Source organism: Notechis scutatus, chromosome 1 (assembly GCF_049901735.1).
Source record: "Notechis scutatus isolate UNSWTSFEM ecotype Mainland chromosome 1, rNotScu1.2, whole genome shotgun sequence".
Classification (NCBI taxonomy): Eukaryota; Metazoa; Chordata; class Lepidosauria; order Squamata; family Elapidae; genus Notechis; species Notechis scutatus.
In genome coordinates, this window is record NC_142009.1 from 290709309 (window position 1) to 290729132 (window position 19824).

General features: G+C 37.2%; 1 protein-coding gene across 1 annotated transcript in view; it reads right to left on the reverse strand.

Annotated features, from left to right (window-relative positions):
• Positions 1-410: 410 nt before the first annotated feature.
• SYNDIG1L (synapse differentiation inducing 1 like) overlaps positions 411-19824 on the reverse strand; it is a 42999-nt gene continuing 23585 nt past the window's right edge. Inside the window, exons 2-5 of the mRNA XM_026664270.2 lie at positions 8145-8254; positions 7349-7812; positions 3105-3242; positions 411-666 (exon numbers count right to left, since the gene is read on the reverse strand). Of these exons, the coding sequence (XP_026520055.1) occupies positions 508-666; positions 3105-3242; positions 7349-7765 (714 nt within the window). The 5' untranslated portion in view covers positions 7766-7812; positions 8145-8254 and the 3' untranslated portion in view covers positions 411-507. The remainder of the gene's footprint in view (positions 667-3104; positions 3243-7348; positions 7813-8144; positions 8255-19824) is intronic.

Sequence of the window (19824 nt, forward strand, 5' to 3'; positions counted from 1 at the left end):
ACAGACAGAAGATTTTAGAAACACCAATCAAGCAGAACACAGCAAACTCCAAGACCAATAAACACAGACCAAGACTCCCAACCAATCAGGATGAAGAAAAAACCATTCTAACACAGCAGTAGGCTAGCACCAAATTTAAAGCAGAAACGGCTGTGAAAGCCTGACTCACAGACGAACACTATACAGAAGCCTGATGATGGCAGATGAGATTCTGCCAAAATGTTGCTACAACTTTAAAAGCACAACTATAATGATGTGGGGAAATACCCGAACAAAGCTGAACACCATACATACATACATACATACATCGCTTGTTAGGCTACAATGTAAAGTAGGTCACTGTTCATTAAAAAAAAAAAGTCTATACAATTCATTTGAATGTGTGAGGGGAAAAAAGCTCCTTTCCAGTCTTTGTAAGCACGTTGTCCTTTATGGCATTTAAAGCACTTAATCCAGGAGGCTTATCCATTGGGGAAGAACGATGGGCATTTTATGGAATAGTCTTTATTATACATGCCCACCTTTAGATAGGTAAGCAATCAGTGTTACAATCACTCCAACATATACTCCTGTGCCGATGGTAATCGAAAGTGCAGCGAGGAAGAGTGCTCGTCGAGAAGCTGAGCTTGCCTGGTGAAAGTCCCCCTTGGAGATGGCCTTAGTTGTCTGGAAACAAACAAAGAAATACTTAGGTTACTATACTGTGTATTATTCACTGTAATTTGTTATAGTTAATAATATCAGCTGTTTTTCAGCAAAGGAATCTGTCTTGTCTACTGAAAATTAGTTCTGTCTATGTCTGGATTAGATGAATAAAGCAATTGAATTCTATTATAGTCTTAGATTGAAAACTAATGTGAAGTTATGATTCTGGTGTAGACGAGAGAAACCAGGTTCAAATCATCAGTCAGTGATAAACTTTATTGGATTAGCTTGAGTCAATCAATATAACTAAGCTCACAGGATTCCTGTGAAGATTTTCTCTTTCTACTCATTTCATTTTTTAATATATAAATTATATATCAATTGCAAGATAAATAAACATTTTGAAATCTATCTGTCAATCAATATCACACATTCTGTCCAAGGATTAAAGATTAAAGTCTGGCTATGATTTCTGGGAGTGCTGAAAGCTGTTTGCTGGCTGCATTGCGAAATAATATGGAATGTTCAATTCCTCCCTGGTCCGACAATTATCTATTCCTTCACTAAAGGTATGTTATTGCTTCTACATATATTTCTTTTGAAATAAATTGATCCAATGTCACCAAAATACTTACACATTATATGTTCATATAAGAAGCATAAGCCAGCCAGTTTCTTAATGATAGTTCTAGCAGCACATTCTTTAAATGTGTAGGCCTAATCCAATTTGTCTGTACAACATGCAACAATTATAGCAGAATAAGGCAAAACCAAGCAACCAGAAAAAAGAATGCCAACCCTGTGCCCCAAGTCCAAGGCCTTGGAGAAGAACCAGCTTTTAAGGTCTCATTTTGAATAGGGCTGGGGGCGGAGGGAGTTCAATGCAAATCTCAGGGAGGGCATCATTTTAGAGGGCACATACTGCAATCAAGGAAGTCCACTTTCTGTAGTCCATCAGATAATATTTTAAATTGATGGGACCCAAGGCTTACCACTATTGCCTGATAATATGAAGATGGGCAGAAACTACTGGAGAAAGTCCTTCAAATAACCATTAGGCTTTATATTATGAAAGTTTTTATAGGTGGAAACAAGCACCTTGAATTACATCTGGAAGCCTTCTAGTAACAGAGCAGTTCATGAAGCAGAGGTGTTAGGTTGAAATACTGTGGCATACCCATAACCGTCGATTCCACTGCATTCTGGACCACCAGCAGCCTTCAAGTGGCTTTCAAAAATAGCTGCATATACGACATACTGCAATAGTTGAAATGCAAATGACCAAATGTGAGTGACAGTCCTAGGTCCAGTACAGGTGTGGGTGCAATTGGCAGAATCCATGTCTATATCTAGTAAATTTTCCACCTGGGAGATCTTCCGCTGGGGTAAGAAACAAGGCATTATTTCCCTACCAGAACCTGTAAAGCCAATTTTGGGCTGGATGTGGATGACCCTAAAGTCTATCTTCTTTGTCATTTAAATGGCTGCTAACTAAATTTTGTGTCTTATATCTCCTTTTGCTAATAGCTCATTGTAAATTATATTTGGCATTTTGGGTGAAAGGTATATGGGCCTCAGTGCAGGATCATGCAGAGTGAGCGAGACTGTGTTGCATTGATGGGTAGAGCTAGGCTCCAGACAAAGGAAGACTACTGACTTATGTCTTACTTTGGCTATCATTAGCTCTGAGGAAATAGGTACAGTGCACATTTGTTCACTGCTGATTCTCTCTTTTCTGTAACATTTGGGTTGCAGTGTTAAAAGGTTTTACCAGTAGACTCTTTTATTGTTCCTCTCTGATGCATTTTGTATGTCTCTGCATGTTTCTGTATGTGAGTTGGATCCAGACTCTGCTTCTTATAGATAAAAGGTTCTTTCCTTCCCCAGGAGGTTTCTCATTTAGAGGCCCCATTGATGGAAAGAAGGAGGTGGTCCTGACTGAATGTAAAGTAGACCATAACCTACTACTTGATAAAATAGAAAAATGTCGGTTAGACAGCATCACCACCAGATGGATTCATAACTGGCTGACAAACTGCACTCAACGTGTAGTCCTCAATGGAATTGCATCTATGTGGAGGGAAGTATGCAGTGGGGTACCCCAAGGCTCTGATTTAGACCCAGTACTCTTCAACAGCTTCATCAATGATTTGGATGAGAGGATAGAAGATGGAAATAACACTAGAGTAATTATTTCATGTATATATTGTTCACCAGCATAAGTAGCAACATTGTGGGTTTTTTTCTTCTGTTGCTCATTGACTCCAGCTATGTTTTTTTTTAAAGAAAAAAAATCTATATAGGGAACATTTTGCATCTCAGGAAAATAGATTAGATTATATTTACTACTATGAAATTGTTGTTGTATACTGAGTAGTATATAAAGTAGTATATAAAGGCATTTAGTAAGTCAAGACTAGTTTACATACAAGCATATATTAATAGATGTGAATTCTTACCCCTTGAGAAAAACAGAAGGCAGCAATTCCCAGGGGCCAAAAACAGCAGAGCATTGAGAAAATGGCTAAGCCTAGGTGGTCTCGTGGAGGAAGCATCAGAAAATTATCTTCACTCTCGCTGTCACTTGAAGAGTCACTCTGGAAAGTAAATTAATTTGAGAACAGTTACCAATAGCAAACTGTAAACTTGCCCCACAAAGCATCCAGCAGGACTAGAAATCCAAATACTATGCATGTTTAATGTTGTTGTCTTGACAATATACAGCATTTCTCCTGATACCTGGTAGGCAAATAATTTTCACCTGGCAGGAAACTTCCCAAATTAGGAATGTAGCATTGTCCCAATATTTTATTTATTTGGATGGATCAGGCAGATATACCAGACTCTTCTAGAGAGGTGGAATAATAACAATAAAAGAGCTCAAGATCTGAAAATCAATAGTTGAAAGATTATAGCATAAATTGGCCTTGGTGGTCCCTGCACACTGGGTACCATGCCAAAAAATCTTGTATGTCACTTAGAAAACCTGGGCATTGACAAAATTTCCATCAGTCAATTGCAAAAGGTGACACTGCTTAGATCCATACATGTACTGTGCTGATACATTGTGATATTGTAGATTCTTGGGAAGAATTTGCTGCATATGAAGGCCCATACCAGCTAAACAATTGGCAGATGGGATTTCACATTTTTGAATATGTAAGAACAATAAGATATGCATCAAGAAAGAAGATATAAAACAGAGCCAAAATATGCCAGACAAAAACTTACAGGAGCTCACCTACCACCCTGTCCTAAGGCTTGGGAAAATAGCCAAGTTTTCAATGCTTTATGAAATATCTTCAGGGTGAGAGTCATATTACAATTCCAGAGGGCAATAGAGAAGGCAGTAAGTCCAGCCCAAACTCAAGGAACAAAGTCAACCTCCAGGCTCCAGGATGCCTTACCTGCCACATAACTAATGTTAATATGAATAATCCACTAAGAAAAGAGATTTAAAAGATGGTATTTGTGTTCAGAGTTTTTCAGCGTAAATTTAGCACCAGAAAAATAAACACAGATGGCTGATGCTTCATTTAACGTCTTTATAAACATATTAAGTAAAATTTTACAATACCAGTTGTAGATTTCTCCAACATGGAGCAAATTCAAACATGTTACAAGTTCAGAGCAGAACAGCAACTCAACTTCAGCAGACAAGCAAGCAAGTTAGTTTCATTTTCAATAAACTCAGAGCTTAACATAGCTTCAGAGCTGCAGAGCTTGCCTTCCTGTAGTGGCTGCTTCCAAAATGGCACCAACTTCTGGGATGGAACCATGTGGCTTCTTTATGGGAAGGAAGGCTACTTCTCTTTCTAAAAGGCTACACAGCAGATTGGCCAGCTCTCCTTGGGAAAGATGATTTTGGAAAAGGTATATGAAGCGAGGCATGATGGGGAGGGAGGAGGTCCAAGGGTGTGGGTCCCAGAGGGGCAGGAAGCAGGCCCAAGGCCTATGAGGACACAGCAGGGTGGAAGGCAGGCTCAAAAGACCCAGGTGGGCAGGATTGGGTGTGGGGGAGAGACAGGCAGTGGAGCAACTACAGTTCCTATGGTTGGTCATAAGAATAGGCAAATTGCCAAGTACCTAAATTTTATTCATATGACCACAAGGGCACTGAAATGGTCATAACTTAAGGTAGAGATTGTAAATCCCTTTGTTCAGTGCTCTTGGAATTTCAAATGGTCATTGAATGAATGGCCTTAAGTTGAGGACTGTCTGTTATACATAATTTTTAATTTTATGCTGTGTTGATCTATTAAATCTTAGTTTATTTAAGGATGGAGTAGGCAATCCAGACCCCTCCTGTGACAACAATTGCCAAAAACGACGATTGTTTCACATCTTTTTGAAGAGTCATATGAAAATTGTTGTGAAAACCCCGAACAATGTTTATCTTAATTAAAATATAATAATACAAAAAAAGGCCCAAATCTCCCCCAAAATTTAAAGGAAAAAAATGCAGAAATATTTGGCAATTGTTTCTTTTCAATAGAAAGAATATGCATAGCCCTGATGATATTACCTCGTTGGGTAATGAAACATCTGCAACCAAATAGCCAAGCTCATGAGCACTAAGGACTCCACACCATGGGTTTATTTCCTATATATTTGTACTACCATATCCACAAAGACTCAGGGAAGTGCACAGTTAAAAAGGAAAACCAAAACACAATGAAGTAATAGGTTGAATAAAATAAGTAAAAATAATAAAACCTCCACAGGAAGTTTTCAGAGGAAGGTTATTTCAGAGTGTGATCCTGGTAGAGAAAAATATCAATTCCTTGATGTTTCACAAATTTCCTGTCTGGTTAGAATCCAATGTAGCAGACACTGCTGCAGGTATCTGATGCCATGTAGGGTTTTATTGACCAAACTAGGACTGTGAATTGTTTTCACAAATCTAGACCAACCAGTGCAATATCTACAATGAAGTTGCTATGTAAAAATAATGGGCTTTTATTTGCTAACACACGGGGTCCATTTTCTGCTAAATCTACCAATAGTAGTCTGCTCCTGTCATTCCATGACTAAAAAAATTATCAACTTTCTGGTCCTGCCAACCTCCCAAATCTTAACTTATCCAACCACATTGTTTGATTCTCTTGGGCAGGCATTTTGCAAAAAAACAATAACGTGACACCCAAAAAACAAACAAACAAAACCAATCCACTTAGACTAGCCTTTTCCCCACTCACACAAGCACTCATATCACTCTCATGTCTCATTTTCCATTCCTTTCATTAAAAAGAATCTTTCTGGAAGCCCATCCTCCCACTCTTATTTTCACTGGAGCTGACCAAGATGGATTTCTCTACCTCCCACTTCTTTTACTCATCAGGATATGTTTTTTTGTCTTGCCCAGTCTCTAAAACTGTGCATCATCAACCCACCAATATATCCTTTGCCCCTCCCTATAACATTAAATATCACTCGCCTAACTAGCCAAAGGCTACCTTTTCTAGTCTTGCATAACAATAACTGCTAAAAGCATCAAATGTGTCTGTAGGTAAACAAGTAATCAGAGTACAAAACTAATCTAGTGCTAATGATGGTGGGAAAAAAGAATTAAATATTATACCAGAAACAAAGATATTTAAATGTATGTCTTCAAATAATTTATTTCAATTTTTATGGGCTATTTTTTAAAGAATTTCCATGATTTGAGCAGAAATCTGGCCTCTAGGAAAATAAAAAAGGAAGATAATGTTAACAGTCTGAGTTGTACTATATTAGAGGTCTTTTATTGCTTTATAGCTTAGTGCCAAATATATGGGTTAGCAAAAAGTTCAGCTTCTTTCATCTGAACTTGCTTTCTAATTATTCATACTTAGTGTCACAATCTTTTGTTATTAAATAACTCTGTGTGAACTGGTAACACAGAAAATTACAATGGTAATAATAATAAGTGATAATCATGATAATAGCAATACAGAACAATGTAAGAATAGCACTCACTGCTGTCAGCTCCCACCCCTGATGTAAAGCAGTTGGCATCCTATTGATTTTTATTTTTTCCCACTGAAACCTGATTCTTCTGCATTACCTTGTTATAATATTTCTAGGACATCTGTTATTACTTGACATTTAAGTGTAGTAGCATTTTTAGCCTCCTAGTTTTCCTTTTATGAAGTATTTTGCAGTCCTTCCCTCCATACTTTCATTTGACCTTCTTTCCAGCATTTTCATACACTCCCCGCCTTCTTAATACTGTAGTTTCACACTGGGAGGAAAAATGGATTTTATAATTTCTGTAAGCCATATCCTCTCATTTCACTTAGTTGGGGGCAAAATGCTAACATTAAAAGTTCTTGAATTAAAAGGTATTTTTGTTTTTCCTCTCTAGCTGAATGATCAGTTTATTAGTCAGGGATTTGGGATTTCACTGGAAAATTATTTTTCCTGAGTATTGGTAAAATGAAGCCATTTTTCATATTTAAGTATATTCCTCATTTAGATTCTAAGGTCCTAAAGTACTAAAAATTTAGCTTAGTCATGTTATTCTTAATTAATTATTCTTTGATTTCTAATTCTCTGAAATATCTCTTGGGTAGAAAGCTAGTGTGCTATATATAATCTCCATTTTGTCTATTATTATTGTTTTTATATTAAACATTTATAATTGTTAGTTAAAAATTAGTCCTAAGCATGTGTACTCAGAAATTTCTGAGTGTACATTATGAGTGTATCCTTAGAAATTTACCTCATATTCTTGCAATTCCTCTTCCTCTACTTCATAAGATACTGTCTGGATTTTGATATCATTTTCCATTAGAGATCTTCCCTGTGTTTCTTGCTCATCAGAAACATCAGTGGATAGGTCTTTGTTTTCCATGAAGGTTGTCTCACAATTGTCACCTTTGTTGTCCTTGACTTTGACACTGGTTTCATCTTTCACCAGAATGAAATTTGGACCATACAGCGCTTCAACAGCTAGTTGAAGAGAACTGGCATCCAACAACTGGTGTGTCCTTGCATTGCCTGAATTTTGGAAGATATAGGAATATAATTTGCCATGACAACGATGACCATGATAATCCTGGTGATAAGTACAGCTACCATGAAGGTGTCCATTGTTCTTGGCCAACAGTGGGTTCTGAAGTTCACTCACACTTTCCATTTTCCTTAAAAACTCAACGTCAGATGCTTCTGAGATAAATCAGAGTCCTTAAAGAAAACAAACAAATAAAAGGTCAATGATGCATAAATTGTAGAAATGAATTAAAAAATCCAGCAATAATTATATCTATCCTAAAGAGAAGTCTATATTAGTGGAAATCCAAGGACTGCAGTCATATTAGATAGGTTCTAGGTTGTACTTGACCCTTAGCACTTGAGCAATGACCTTTAGAGAAAAATTGAGAGGGTTCTCTGTCATCAGCCTTCCTTTCTTTGTTCCTGTTCAAAAGTATTACTAAAAAGAATAAAATACAGAAGAACAAGTCATGATGAAAAGAAATTAACATGGCTTTCACAGAGGAAAACCACGTCATACTAACCTTTTTGCTTTTTTGAAGGTCAGTGTAGACATGGATGATCAAAGAGTTAAATGCTTGGAATTTTCAGAAAGCCTTGCACAAATCTCAAGTGCCACGGGATTATAGTGCATCTGATTAAAAAACAGAAAACAGGAATAAATGGACACTTTTCAGATGAGATTGTAAAGTGCGTTTATATATATATTGGTATAAATATATAAAATGTGTATATAAAGTTTAATGGCTTTGGGTCCAGGCTGCTATTGGTTAGTTCCAGGTCTATTTGTAATAAGATCACATTTATTTACAAGCTGATTGTGCATAAATGAGCAGATATGGCATGCATTACCAAAACATAGTAATGCTGACTACCCAGGTATGGCCTTGTCCAAGATTTGCCTTCTGGATTTGGGGTTCTTCAGCAGCCACAGCTCCAAAGCTTAACCAGAGTGCTGTTTGACAAATGATGAAATTGATTACTTTCTAGCAAAAGTTAGAGATCTTGCTCGTGTATTTCTCCCCCTGCTGCTTGGCAAGTTTCCTTACTGAGCTCTTCAACCTTATTTCCAATTTCTTTGATGAAAGTGGGGCTTGGTAGGAATCAAGAATTCATGGCCTTACTGGCAACCATGGGTTTGTCCCAGAGAATCTCTGGCCTAATCCATACAGTTGGCCATCTTTGGATCTTATGTTCATCTTGGAGGATGTGTCATCAGGTTATTTTTTTTGCTTTGCCAGATTACTTCCTGGATCAAATGAGGTTTGTTGCATCCTGTAACTTCATTTGATATGGAACAATTAAGATAGTCTGACACAGGTATTTGATGGTCCTGGATAGATTCACTCAGCTTGGCAGGATCTAGAGAGAGTGACTTATAATGTAACTGGAACAACATCTTGAACCTGGGAGCCATTTTTGTTTGTGGAAGGTGCTTGGTAGCTTGAATTCTATCACATATCAATTGGTTCTATGTCTTTCTTGCCTTGTTCAGCCACTTAAATAGGCAATAAATTACTTCCCTATTTATTGATTTATTAATTTACTATACACCCATCTCCCCTACAAGATGACTTCTTTGGGAGAAGAGTTGCTTCCAGCAGCCTTGACAGAAACCTTCTTTGGATCCAGCAATTGGACAACTACTGCTCCTTCAACTTCCTCTTTTGGAATTGGGGGTGTTTGGGGTGTCAGTTGGAGAGCACCCTGGCTAAAGTGGATTATCTGTTCCTCTTTGAGTTCAGACCTAGACTTGGGATTGAAATGGTTGCTTTGGTAGATAAATGGCTCGGGGAAAATCAACTTTAGATTTTTTGGCAATGTTTGATACAGTATCATTCTGGATCACCTATGACAATTGAAAGCAGAAGCACTATTTTGTAATACTTCCAAGACTTCTTAGACAGACAACATCAGTCACTGTGGATGCCAACCCTTCAAGGTAGGCCAAATCAAGAAACAGGCTCCACTAAAATTCCAGGAATGCTATTTTTTTGGTGTAGGGTATATTAACAAAATCCTGAAAGCCTGTTGAAATCCTTTACTGCCCCCTTTTAAGACAACAGTCAAGGCAGAGCTATTCTGAGTCTTTTTCTAATGCCTTCTCTTTTCCCTGGATTGAGCAACTGTTTCCCCACTCCCATCTTCTTCTCAAGGCTAGACTTAAATATCCATACAGTGGCAAGAGGGTGAAGTAGGATTCAGCTCCCCCATCCTTGCTTTTTAACATCTATGTAAAATCAAGTCATCCATTGATTTGGAATGAGGTATCATTGATATGCTAATGACAGTTAGTCGCACATTTCTACTCTAGGCCAAACTGGAAATTGAGTAATCTTGTCCTAATGTCTGGAAGATATGGAAGCCTGTATAGGACAAGCTGAAAATAAACAATCTGGAATCAGCAGTTGTTGTTGTTTAGCTCCCATCTGGTTCTCCATTGGCTCTTATTTTGACTCTAATGGAATGATATTCCCTCTGAAAGACTAAATCTATGACTTGGAAGTTCCCCTAGAGTGGCTACTGCTGGAGATGGGATATTGTAGCCGAGTGTTACAGTGAATTTTGTGAGTATTGCCTTTGTGTTCCAATGGGCTTCCAGTTCTAATTGAAAAGCTGGTTTTAACTATTAAAGCTTATGTGGCTTGATTCTCAGAATTGCCTCCAATCCGTTTCTCCCAGGGAGTGATATTCAAGGCCTCTCCCATTTGTGAAGTTTGTAGTAGAGTGGCCTCTCGGTATGTAATTCCTTTCCTCTGGCATAACGTCTACCCAGAGGTGAGGCTGGTGGGTACTCTGCTTTTGTTCAGGATGGCTATGAAAACTGTGTGGTTTGAAAATACTTTGGGTGTAGGACAGTTGCCATGGGGTTACAGATAGAACTCTTGATATAAAATATATTTTCTATCTTAAAAATTATAGAATTATTGATGCCTATATTAAAAAGGCATCAAAATGGCATCCAAAATATTTAGGGACCTGGAACAGCTATCTTACAATTGGCAACTGGAAATGTTTAGTGTAGCATTAAAGATGGCAAGGAGAGATATAACAAAGTCAATAAAATCAGCATAGCATAGATAAATACATACAGAGAAGTGGTTTCATCCTTCTCTCAAGGTCGCTCACAAACTAATTACAAGGAGACTGGATCAACAGAAAGAAATCTATTTTCATATAGCACATAAACTGTGCAATAATTCTATCTTATTCCATTATGAATTTAATGTTACAGTTATAATGCCTTTATACCAGTTTAAAGACCTGTCCACACCTAAATTACTGTATATAGTTCTGAGGTTCACATCTCAAGAAGAATATTGTGGAGTTAGAAAAGCCGCAGAAAAAGAAAACCAAAAGAGGAAAATAACTCCATTATGTGAGAAAGAATACTCTTTAGAAGTAAGAAATGGGGGACATAATAGATATGTACTCTATCAAATTATTCATGGAGTCAAGGAAGTAAATAAGAAGCACTTTCTTTTCTATCTTTCAAAATATTGCAGTGCAGTGGTAACGGCAGCCAGTTTGGAGAGCTTTATGGAGAATCAGGTTACCAGTTCCTACTCATATGTATGCTTGTTTACCCTTTTCTGAGTGAAACAATTATGTAATACATACTGGTTGCCTATCCATCTATGCAAATGAGTTTTCAAAATGGCACTAGGATATGCAGAATGCTAAACTAGTTGGACCTATATGTTATAGCCTGGTTTGCTGAAACAAGGGTCCAATTGCCTGTTACAAACCCAACAGAATGAAAAGCCCCTTTGGCTTCTAAGGTTCAGTTGGACACAACATATCATAATGCATTTGACAGGTTCCAAGAAAAAGAAAATGCTGGAAGTTACTAACGTCTGCCTGGTAGTAGGACTATAGTTGAGGATTCCGGCATTTTTACTAATGGTGTGACTTTAAAGCACCATTGGAAGTAGAAATAGAGCATTGAAGGTTTGTTTGAGAAGAAGGGTTACCTAAGTGGTTAGTGCATTTGGAAATTATGATTCCTGGCACATTGGTCCCTTTCTTTAATCTTACATTTAAAATGAATGATTTACTTCTGTCTCCTCTCTTGCATTTCTTTAGATCATCCAATGTCATCCCAGGACTGTCCAGATCCTACATAACTTTATATCAATTTCTTTCAAGCATCTTATTTAATATTGTACCAGAAACTGATAAACAGGCCATGAAAATGCTTCAGGGGAACAACAGATCTGAAATGTACGATACTGAAATCCATTATCAAAGTGCTGAAGATCTGGGCTGCATGTTGCATAGTTCTTTGAGAACACAGAAAAAAGGAAAGTATAGTCATTAGAAAGCGGGGCAAAGTATTGACTTACCTTAGTTTTGATAGAAAATGACAGTATTTGGCAGCATAATTGGGCATGAGAGCTTGTACTTCTCTTCTAGCTGCCAGAATATTGTCTGAACACTGACTTTATTTGAGTCCTTACGCCAGCCTCATTATGGCAGGTAGTGAAATCAGACTATGAATCATATGAAAAGATGAGAAGGTCAAAGCTATCATGATGGTTAGAATGTGTTGAACATTGCCCTTTCTTTTTGGCAGCTTGAGATGGAGAAGAGTAGCTGATGTAAATGCATAGTGCATCCTTTATGCTGGATCATAACTTCCTGCAGAATTACAGTGAATGGCAGATGGTCTCGGCACAGATCTGAGTCTGGCATCCCCTGAAGAAACCTTCTATGCATGATAAACAAGTGAGGCAAACGATGAATTACAGCCTTTCAGTTGCAATTGGTTCAAGTAAGCGTGATCTATTTTGCATGCTAAAGGACTGCTAGAGTTCTTCAGTGCTAATGGACTACTAGGGAGTTCTTCAGTGTTTTGACAGAAACTTGCAAGGAAACAGTGGAAATCAAGAAAGAAAAGGGGATGAAAAGTTGCTTGACATGGAAACATCTTCTATCTGTGCTATGGTACATTTATAACAAATGTCCCCTTTGCAGTGACAGTGCATATAAATTATAAGAAAGAAATTTGGGGTGCCTTTTAGTTGAGATTAATGACATCAACATATCATATGGCATATTACTGTAACATTCTAAGAATTGTTATTCATTGGCAAAGCCAATGTATTTAAGTAAGGCGAGAAAAACCAATGGTTATAGTATTATGTTCTTTCTTTAAAAAATAGTTGTGATCACACAGACCCATTTTTTTAAAGGCAAAATCAGGCAGCCACAGAAAGATAGCCAGCTGCACACTAGGGAAATATTTTGAATATTTTGCACACATTCTGATTAGTTGGATGGCCCACAATTGCTTTGGCAATTGCTTTTAACTATGGGAAAGATTACTTTTGGTAATGGGAAAATCTCATCACTAATTTTTAGTCAACTACTAAATTAATCCATTAGATACAGCAGTTTTTGATATAGCCATGTAAAAAAGTTCCATCAAAATAGGCCTTATATATTTAAAATAGCAAGAGCTGCTACAATGAGCACTTTGTGATTATTTTCAGCAGGAACAGAATTACAATTCATGACGATTTACTATTATATTGTCATGTGTCCAAAGATATCCAACTGTCAGCTCATTGTAAACAGGTTTCAGAAAGACGGGAGGAAAGGGACTTAGACAATAACTTTTATATAAATGTAAATTTTATTTTAATAAAACATCACATCAGCTATTAAACAAAATTGCTTATCTGTAAGATATGAATCAAAAGAAGTTGGAGAGGAATGCCTCTTGTTCAAACAATTGTATATTTTAACAAGTCCTTGGCAGCTGGGTTTATGACAGCTTCCTGCCAGCATTGTCTTAAATTGAGATAGATGAGAAATTGTTGCATGAACTGATGGCTGCCTGAAGGACTGATAAAGAGCCTTCTGTGGAGTTGTCAGAAATATTTTGCTGGCTACAGCATGTTTCAATGTTCTGTTGATGTTTTACAGGAAGACATTGCTAATAGTTTTGAAAAAAAAAAAGGCTAAGGCACAAATTAATGAAATCATTTAGATCACACAAAAACACTACCAGTAACTGAAGAAAATTAAAATATTACCAGTGGTGGGATTCAAATTTTTTTACTACTGGTTGTGTGGGCATTGCTTGGTGGACGTGGCAGGAAAAGGATACTGTAAAATCTCCAGTCAGAGGTGGTATTTGCCGGTCCTCCAAACTACTCAAACTTTCTGCTACCGGTACTCCAGAACTGATCAGAACCTGCTGAATACCACCTCTGGTGCCAATGCATTTATATAGAGTTCTTTTTCCTCTCCCCTGAATATCAACAAGCTGCAAACAATACTAAAAAAGAAAGTTGCTTAGTCTGAAAGTATTTTTTGTAAACAACTCCATACTTCATGTCTAATAGAAACTCATCCAGGATACTAGTTTCTTGGCAGTAAACCTTAAAAAAGCTAAAAAAACAACAACCCACCCTATCGTGTTTGCTGACTCCTTGAGTATGGAATATGGAAACATCCTTTCCTTCTTCCTTAGGCAGCACAGAAACGAAGAAGACTGGACATCAATCCTCTTTCCATCAATTATTAGTTAAATTTAATATTAGTTTTATGTCAAGTTCAGCTATTGGGGAATTCTTGGAAATAGTCACTTATGTTTCTTGGTAGCAATATTGTATGCAAGTAATCATCTTCCAAGGTTCTAGAAAAAATTTTCTAGCAATTATTCCCTCCTGAGTTGAATACAGTATGTGAAAGTGTAATGTTGAAAGAATCAGAAAACAAATGTCTTTAGTTGACCTGACTAACAATATATACCGTGCTGAATATTTTCTTACCAGATAGCAGGTTCTAGAAAGCTCAGCAGTTTCAGACCAAATACTTGAATGTGAGAAGACCTTAGAAGATCAGGATGGTTTGGAAAATTGAAAAAATGTTTCAACCTTCAGCTAAAAGTCATTTATTTATCAAATTTATATATCACTGTTCTCGTGATGTGAGGTGACACTGAGTTCCAGTTTCACCACTAGAAAGGATGCCTGCACTCTTGAAGAGCTACCACTTCTATGGATTTATGGACTTGTTTTGACTGGAGCAACCAGTCTGAAAAGTAAAGATATATAGACTGATCAGAAGATTCTCTAGGATGAAGAAATGTGTAGCATCATTGCAAACCCTTTGTCAACTTGGCAAAGGAAGCCCTAATCAATGAAAGAACACTGGCAGATGCATACAAAAAACTACAGAATGTCTTGCTTCACTAATGACAGAAATATTATTTTAGATAATTCTTTAGGGCAAGAAGTCTCTAGATGCAAGAAGCTGCCACTATTACCTTGTTTTGTCTTCAATAGGAGCCCATCAAGAGAAAAGGTCAGAAATGGTAAGTCATTAAGTATCATTTTCTAAAAAAGTGAAGCTATTGACAAAAACAACTTATGACATTTCTGAGTTAGGTTACAAGATGCTCAGTTTGGGCTTTAGATGCACTCATCCATCAGATGATAGTCATTTAAAACTTATGATGAACTACACAATTTAATAGCACATGCATTACATACAAAACATCCAAATTCCAGCCCAGGTATTTCCAAAAAGAGGATGAAAAAATCCTGCTTGAAACTTCAGGAAAGTTGCTGCTAACCACTGTTAATGATAATCTGTGAGTACAATGGCTTAACTCAGTATAAGGCACCTTTCTGGGTTCCTAGCATATCAGTATAGAGCAACCTTCTCTAGTCTATGTCTTTCTTGGATCTTGGACTTCTATTTTGCCAAATCCAGCCAGCATGGCAAGCAGAAATAATGAAAAATGTACATCTGAGGTTAAAAGAAAGACTGCCACGGTATCTCTTTCATGCCTTTGGGGAAAATCTGGTTTTAGTTGGATGATAACAGATATCCACACAGGAACACCTTTCTGGCCAATCATTTAAAAAAGAATAGTTTCAAGCTTTTGTATTTTGTAGAACAGGGGTGTCAAACTCATGTCATCACAGCAGAGTCATGTGACGTATTGGGACTTTTTCCCCCTTTGCTAAACCGGGCCAGGAGTTTGACAGCCCTGCTGTAGAACATGTTACTAGGCTAGGCAATTTAATTGGGGGATGGAGAGAAAGAGGCAAGATGGATGTGGTTTTATGTATGTTGGAGTCATTGTACCAATTCCATTCTTGTGTAGATTGCAAAAGGAAAAGCATGTTAGATATATCTGGGGGAGTCTGTTGTTGAGGAATTAGTGTTAAATTACCTCACAGGTAGTTTGTTGGGGATATAGAGAAGTAAACTGCAAATAAAGAAAGACCAAAGTCCACCATTTTTGCAAATACAATCTCTAATAGTCAAAATCCATATTATTTCCACATTATTCCCATTTTATGCAAGATGTAGCAATCTCTTTTTAGTGCATAGCAGCCCAGAAATCATGTCTGAAGTTTTTATATTCACAAAGCTGCTAATTCTTGGTAAGTTAAAGCCAAACTAACCAATATGATTTAACAGTTTATTACCACGTTTCAAATCTTGGGAGACTAAGGATCTCACAAAGAGACTCACTATTTACATAGTGAGACTATGGCTGACCATTGCAGAAAGTTTTATGATCATCAAATACAGGTACCAAGGATATGAAATGCAATGAATGGAGAAGAAATGAAAGATGAGAACATGGTCCATCAGGACTCATACAATATGCCAAAAAACCGATGCAGCACAGCTACATCAACCTGATCTCATTAATTAGTGTTTGCAAACTATACCTAGGAGAGCCATTTGTTGTGATGTCCATGTCCCATCAGTGCTGTGGTCAGCCATTCTCTGATTTAAGCTTCAGGTGTGCTCCTGCATTAATATCAGCAAGTTCTCTAAACATATCCCTCAATTTCTCACCCAGAAGAAATGTATTAATGGAGGGAAGGGAAAAAAAGATGAATGTGGAGTGGCACATTTCTTGTATTTGTGATAGTTGCTGACTGCTTTGACAAAATGTGATTGCCAAGAACAAAGCTTCTTTTGGGGTATGAATTGCAGTCCTGCTGGCCTAAGAAAGATCTGATTTATGCTAGAAAGAGGTCCTCTGGGGAGGGAATACATGGTAAAGCAGAGATAATGCTGAGCATATCACACATGGATCTGCACCACAGATTGGACATTTCTTGTGCTAAAATGTATTTTGTTTAAATTGGATTTTATTACTCAACATCAGGCTCTCAAGATATAAAAATCAAAATCAATTCAAAGTAAAGCAGCTTTGAAGCAGATAAAATTTGCTGAAAGCAGCCATGATCCATTCTCATTTTAAATACATCATTGTAAGCCGGCAGAAGGCATTGGTATTCCCATCCATAGCATTAGAATCTAGAGTGCTTGCAACTAACAGTAGTTCATAGCACAAGAAAAGCTAAATGTACACACCAAGGGAAAAGCTGGTGTTAAAGATGAATGATACAAACATGGATGGCATTCTGATGAGATTGTGTACTTTTCAATTACTTGGGGAGATTACAATGTATCCAATAATGTCCCTTATGACTGGCAATTTATTAAAATTGAATATGTTGCATTGAAGCTCATACTAGATCTAAGAAGGGACAGGGAGCTGCATCAGTAAATGTTGCATCATTTGTTTGTTTGTTTATTTATTTGATTTGATTTGTCTGATTTCTATAGCTACACATCTCAGCAAATGACTCTGAGCGGCTTAGATTTAGGAGAGTCTAACATGCCAGTCTAACATTTGACTCATGATGACAGAATATAATAAAACAAATAAACATTGGACAAAGTAGTTTTTGCTAAGAATCTATCATAGTATAATATTCTTGCCAGGTAAATATCCAGTTTTTTATTTATATACTGTATATTGTTTGCACTGTATATACCTTAGATGTTAGACCCCTTAGCCTCATGATCTTTTGGGCAATAAGGAAAATTAAGTGCAAATTAGCTAATCTTGTACATTTCACAAGAATATGACATTCATATTGGGAACATGTTGAAAAAAGTGAAAAAGCAGTAACAGTTTGTTTCAACCAAATTAAACACTCTATGACATATGAACTTGAGTTATGGATGCAATTAGGAAAGCACTATACAGAAAAAGACAAGGCAAATCTTTGCTTCTATCTGAAAGAATTCCAATTATATTAATATGTATAATATATTATCATACATATATAATATGTAGTAGTATGTGTGTAAGAATATGTGCGCGCACACACACACACATATAGCTCAGGACTGTATGGGTTGGAAACATGTGGATGAGGCCTTCATTCTACAATGAATAGACAATGGCTAAAATGATGATGATGATGATAATATTTACATTCATTATTATATAGGATTTCTGTGATCTATCATACCATAGTTGGGCAACTTATAGCCTAGGGGTTCTATACTGTCCTGCTGAAATTTGGCCTGCAATTTCCCATTAGTTTGTTCTCCTGTGATAGATAAGTGCTTCTGTTTATTTACCAAGCTTACTGTATTATAAGGATGCTTTTGAGGCTTACTTTATTGATGGCAGTGAGGATATAACTGAATTATAAGAAACCCAGGAATCTGAAGTTGATTTATTTAAAAGGCAAGAAATCAATAAAGGAGAACACATTCGCACATACCACCTTGACAGTAAGTAAACACATTACTCTATTCCATTGATAAAATTTCCTCAAAAATCTTCTTTCTCTTTTGAGAGACAAAGCAAATTCCCTTTCATCATAATGATAGGAAAAAAAATGTAGCATTTCCACCCCCCTGAATGTAGTATAGACTGCCACGGGGTGCTTTTATGCTGGGAATGCACTGTCGTGATAGTGTGGTACCAACAGTCACAACTGTTTGGCAACCTGTGGGAACCCAACAATCTGAAGCAGGTTTGCTGAAAGTAAGGAGAAATTATAGGCACTATTTTTCTTCACAGCAGCCCTGCTCAAAATGATTGCGATCCCGCCAGCAGCACAAATAAGTGCATCCTTTGAGGGCTAAAATTTTGCTCATCCTGCTTTAATAATCAGACTTCTCACAGTTTGTTGCTTTTCTGATGCTACACAGATAAAATAATTTTTATAGTCCTGGGGAAAATTGCATCACTCCACCCTTTTTCTGGTTATCATAGGCATAGGAATCATCCTCCCCACACCATTTATCATTATTAAATAGGCAAACCTAGATGAGGTCATGTGTATTAGCAGTTTCATCTTTGTACGGTGTACAAAGTGAGCACTAAATCCACAGCAACAAAAAACAGCTATTCTATTGGGTAATTTATTCTTTTTTAGATGGTTCTCCTTTGATTAACACCGACCATGGGATGATTTCAGACTACCTACCAGAGTTGGAATCTGGGGGACATTTGTTTTGCAGTGACTTTCTTCTTTGTGAGTGGTTCCAATTGGTTGCGAAGGAGGAGACATTAAGATCTTGGATATTCCAGTGTGAGATACCCCAGGATTTGGCTTCTTTTCCATTTTACTGATTTCTTTGTTTTATACAATTTATATGTTTACCCCTCTCACGATTCTAACTCCTGCAGTTGACATCTCTTGCTTTGATTCCTGCTACATTCTCTACCTAGGAGTGCTCTTGAAGATGGCACAGAAGTTGCAGGTGCTGGTACAGCACAGTGACACCTATGGTTGGCAAGCAGTTTCAGGGCCTAATTCAAAGGACTCCATTGGTTGGCAAGCAGTTTCAGGGCCTAATTCAAAGGACTCCATTGGTTGGCAAGCAGTTTCAGGGCCTAATTCAAAGGACTCCACTGGTTGGCAAGCAGTTTCAGGGCCTAATTCAAAGGACTCCATTGGTTGGCAAGCAGTTTCAGGGCCTAATTCAAAGGACTCCATTGGTTGGCAAGCAGTTTCAGGGCCTAATTCAAAGGACTCCATTGGTTGGCAAGCAGTTTCAGGGCCTAATTCAAAGGACTCCATTGGTTGGAGTATTGATTATTACTATTGGTTATTCAAAGTATTGATTATTACTGATGCAGTCTTTTTGCATCCAATTTTTTTGAGGGGGGCTTTCATAGCAATGCCATATAATCATAGGTAGCTGTTTTGGATGGTCACTGGTTGAATAACTTACAAGAGGACTTTTATTAAATGGTCTTACTGCTTTATGGAATATAAGGCAGTAGTGAATGAATGAATGAGTAAAGCCATTCTCCTCTTCCTTTTCCCGCATATAAGATACAAATTCCTTAGATATTTGACGATGTGTTTTTAGTCAAATGCACTAAGTGGCTATCTGCAGTGCTCTAAA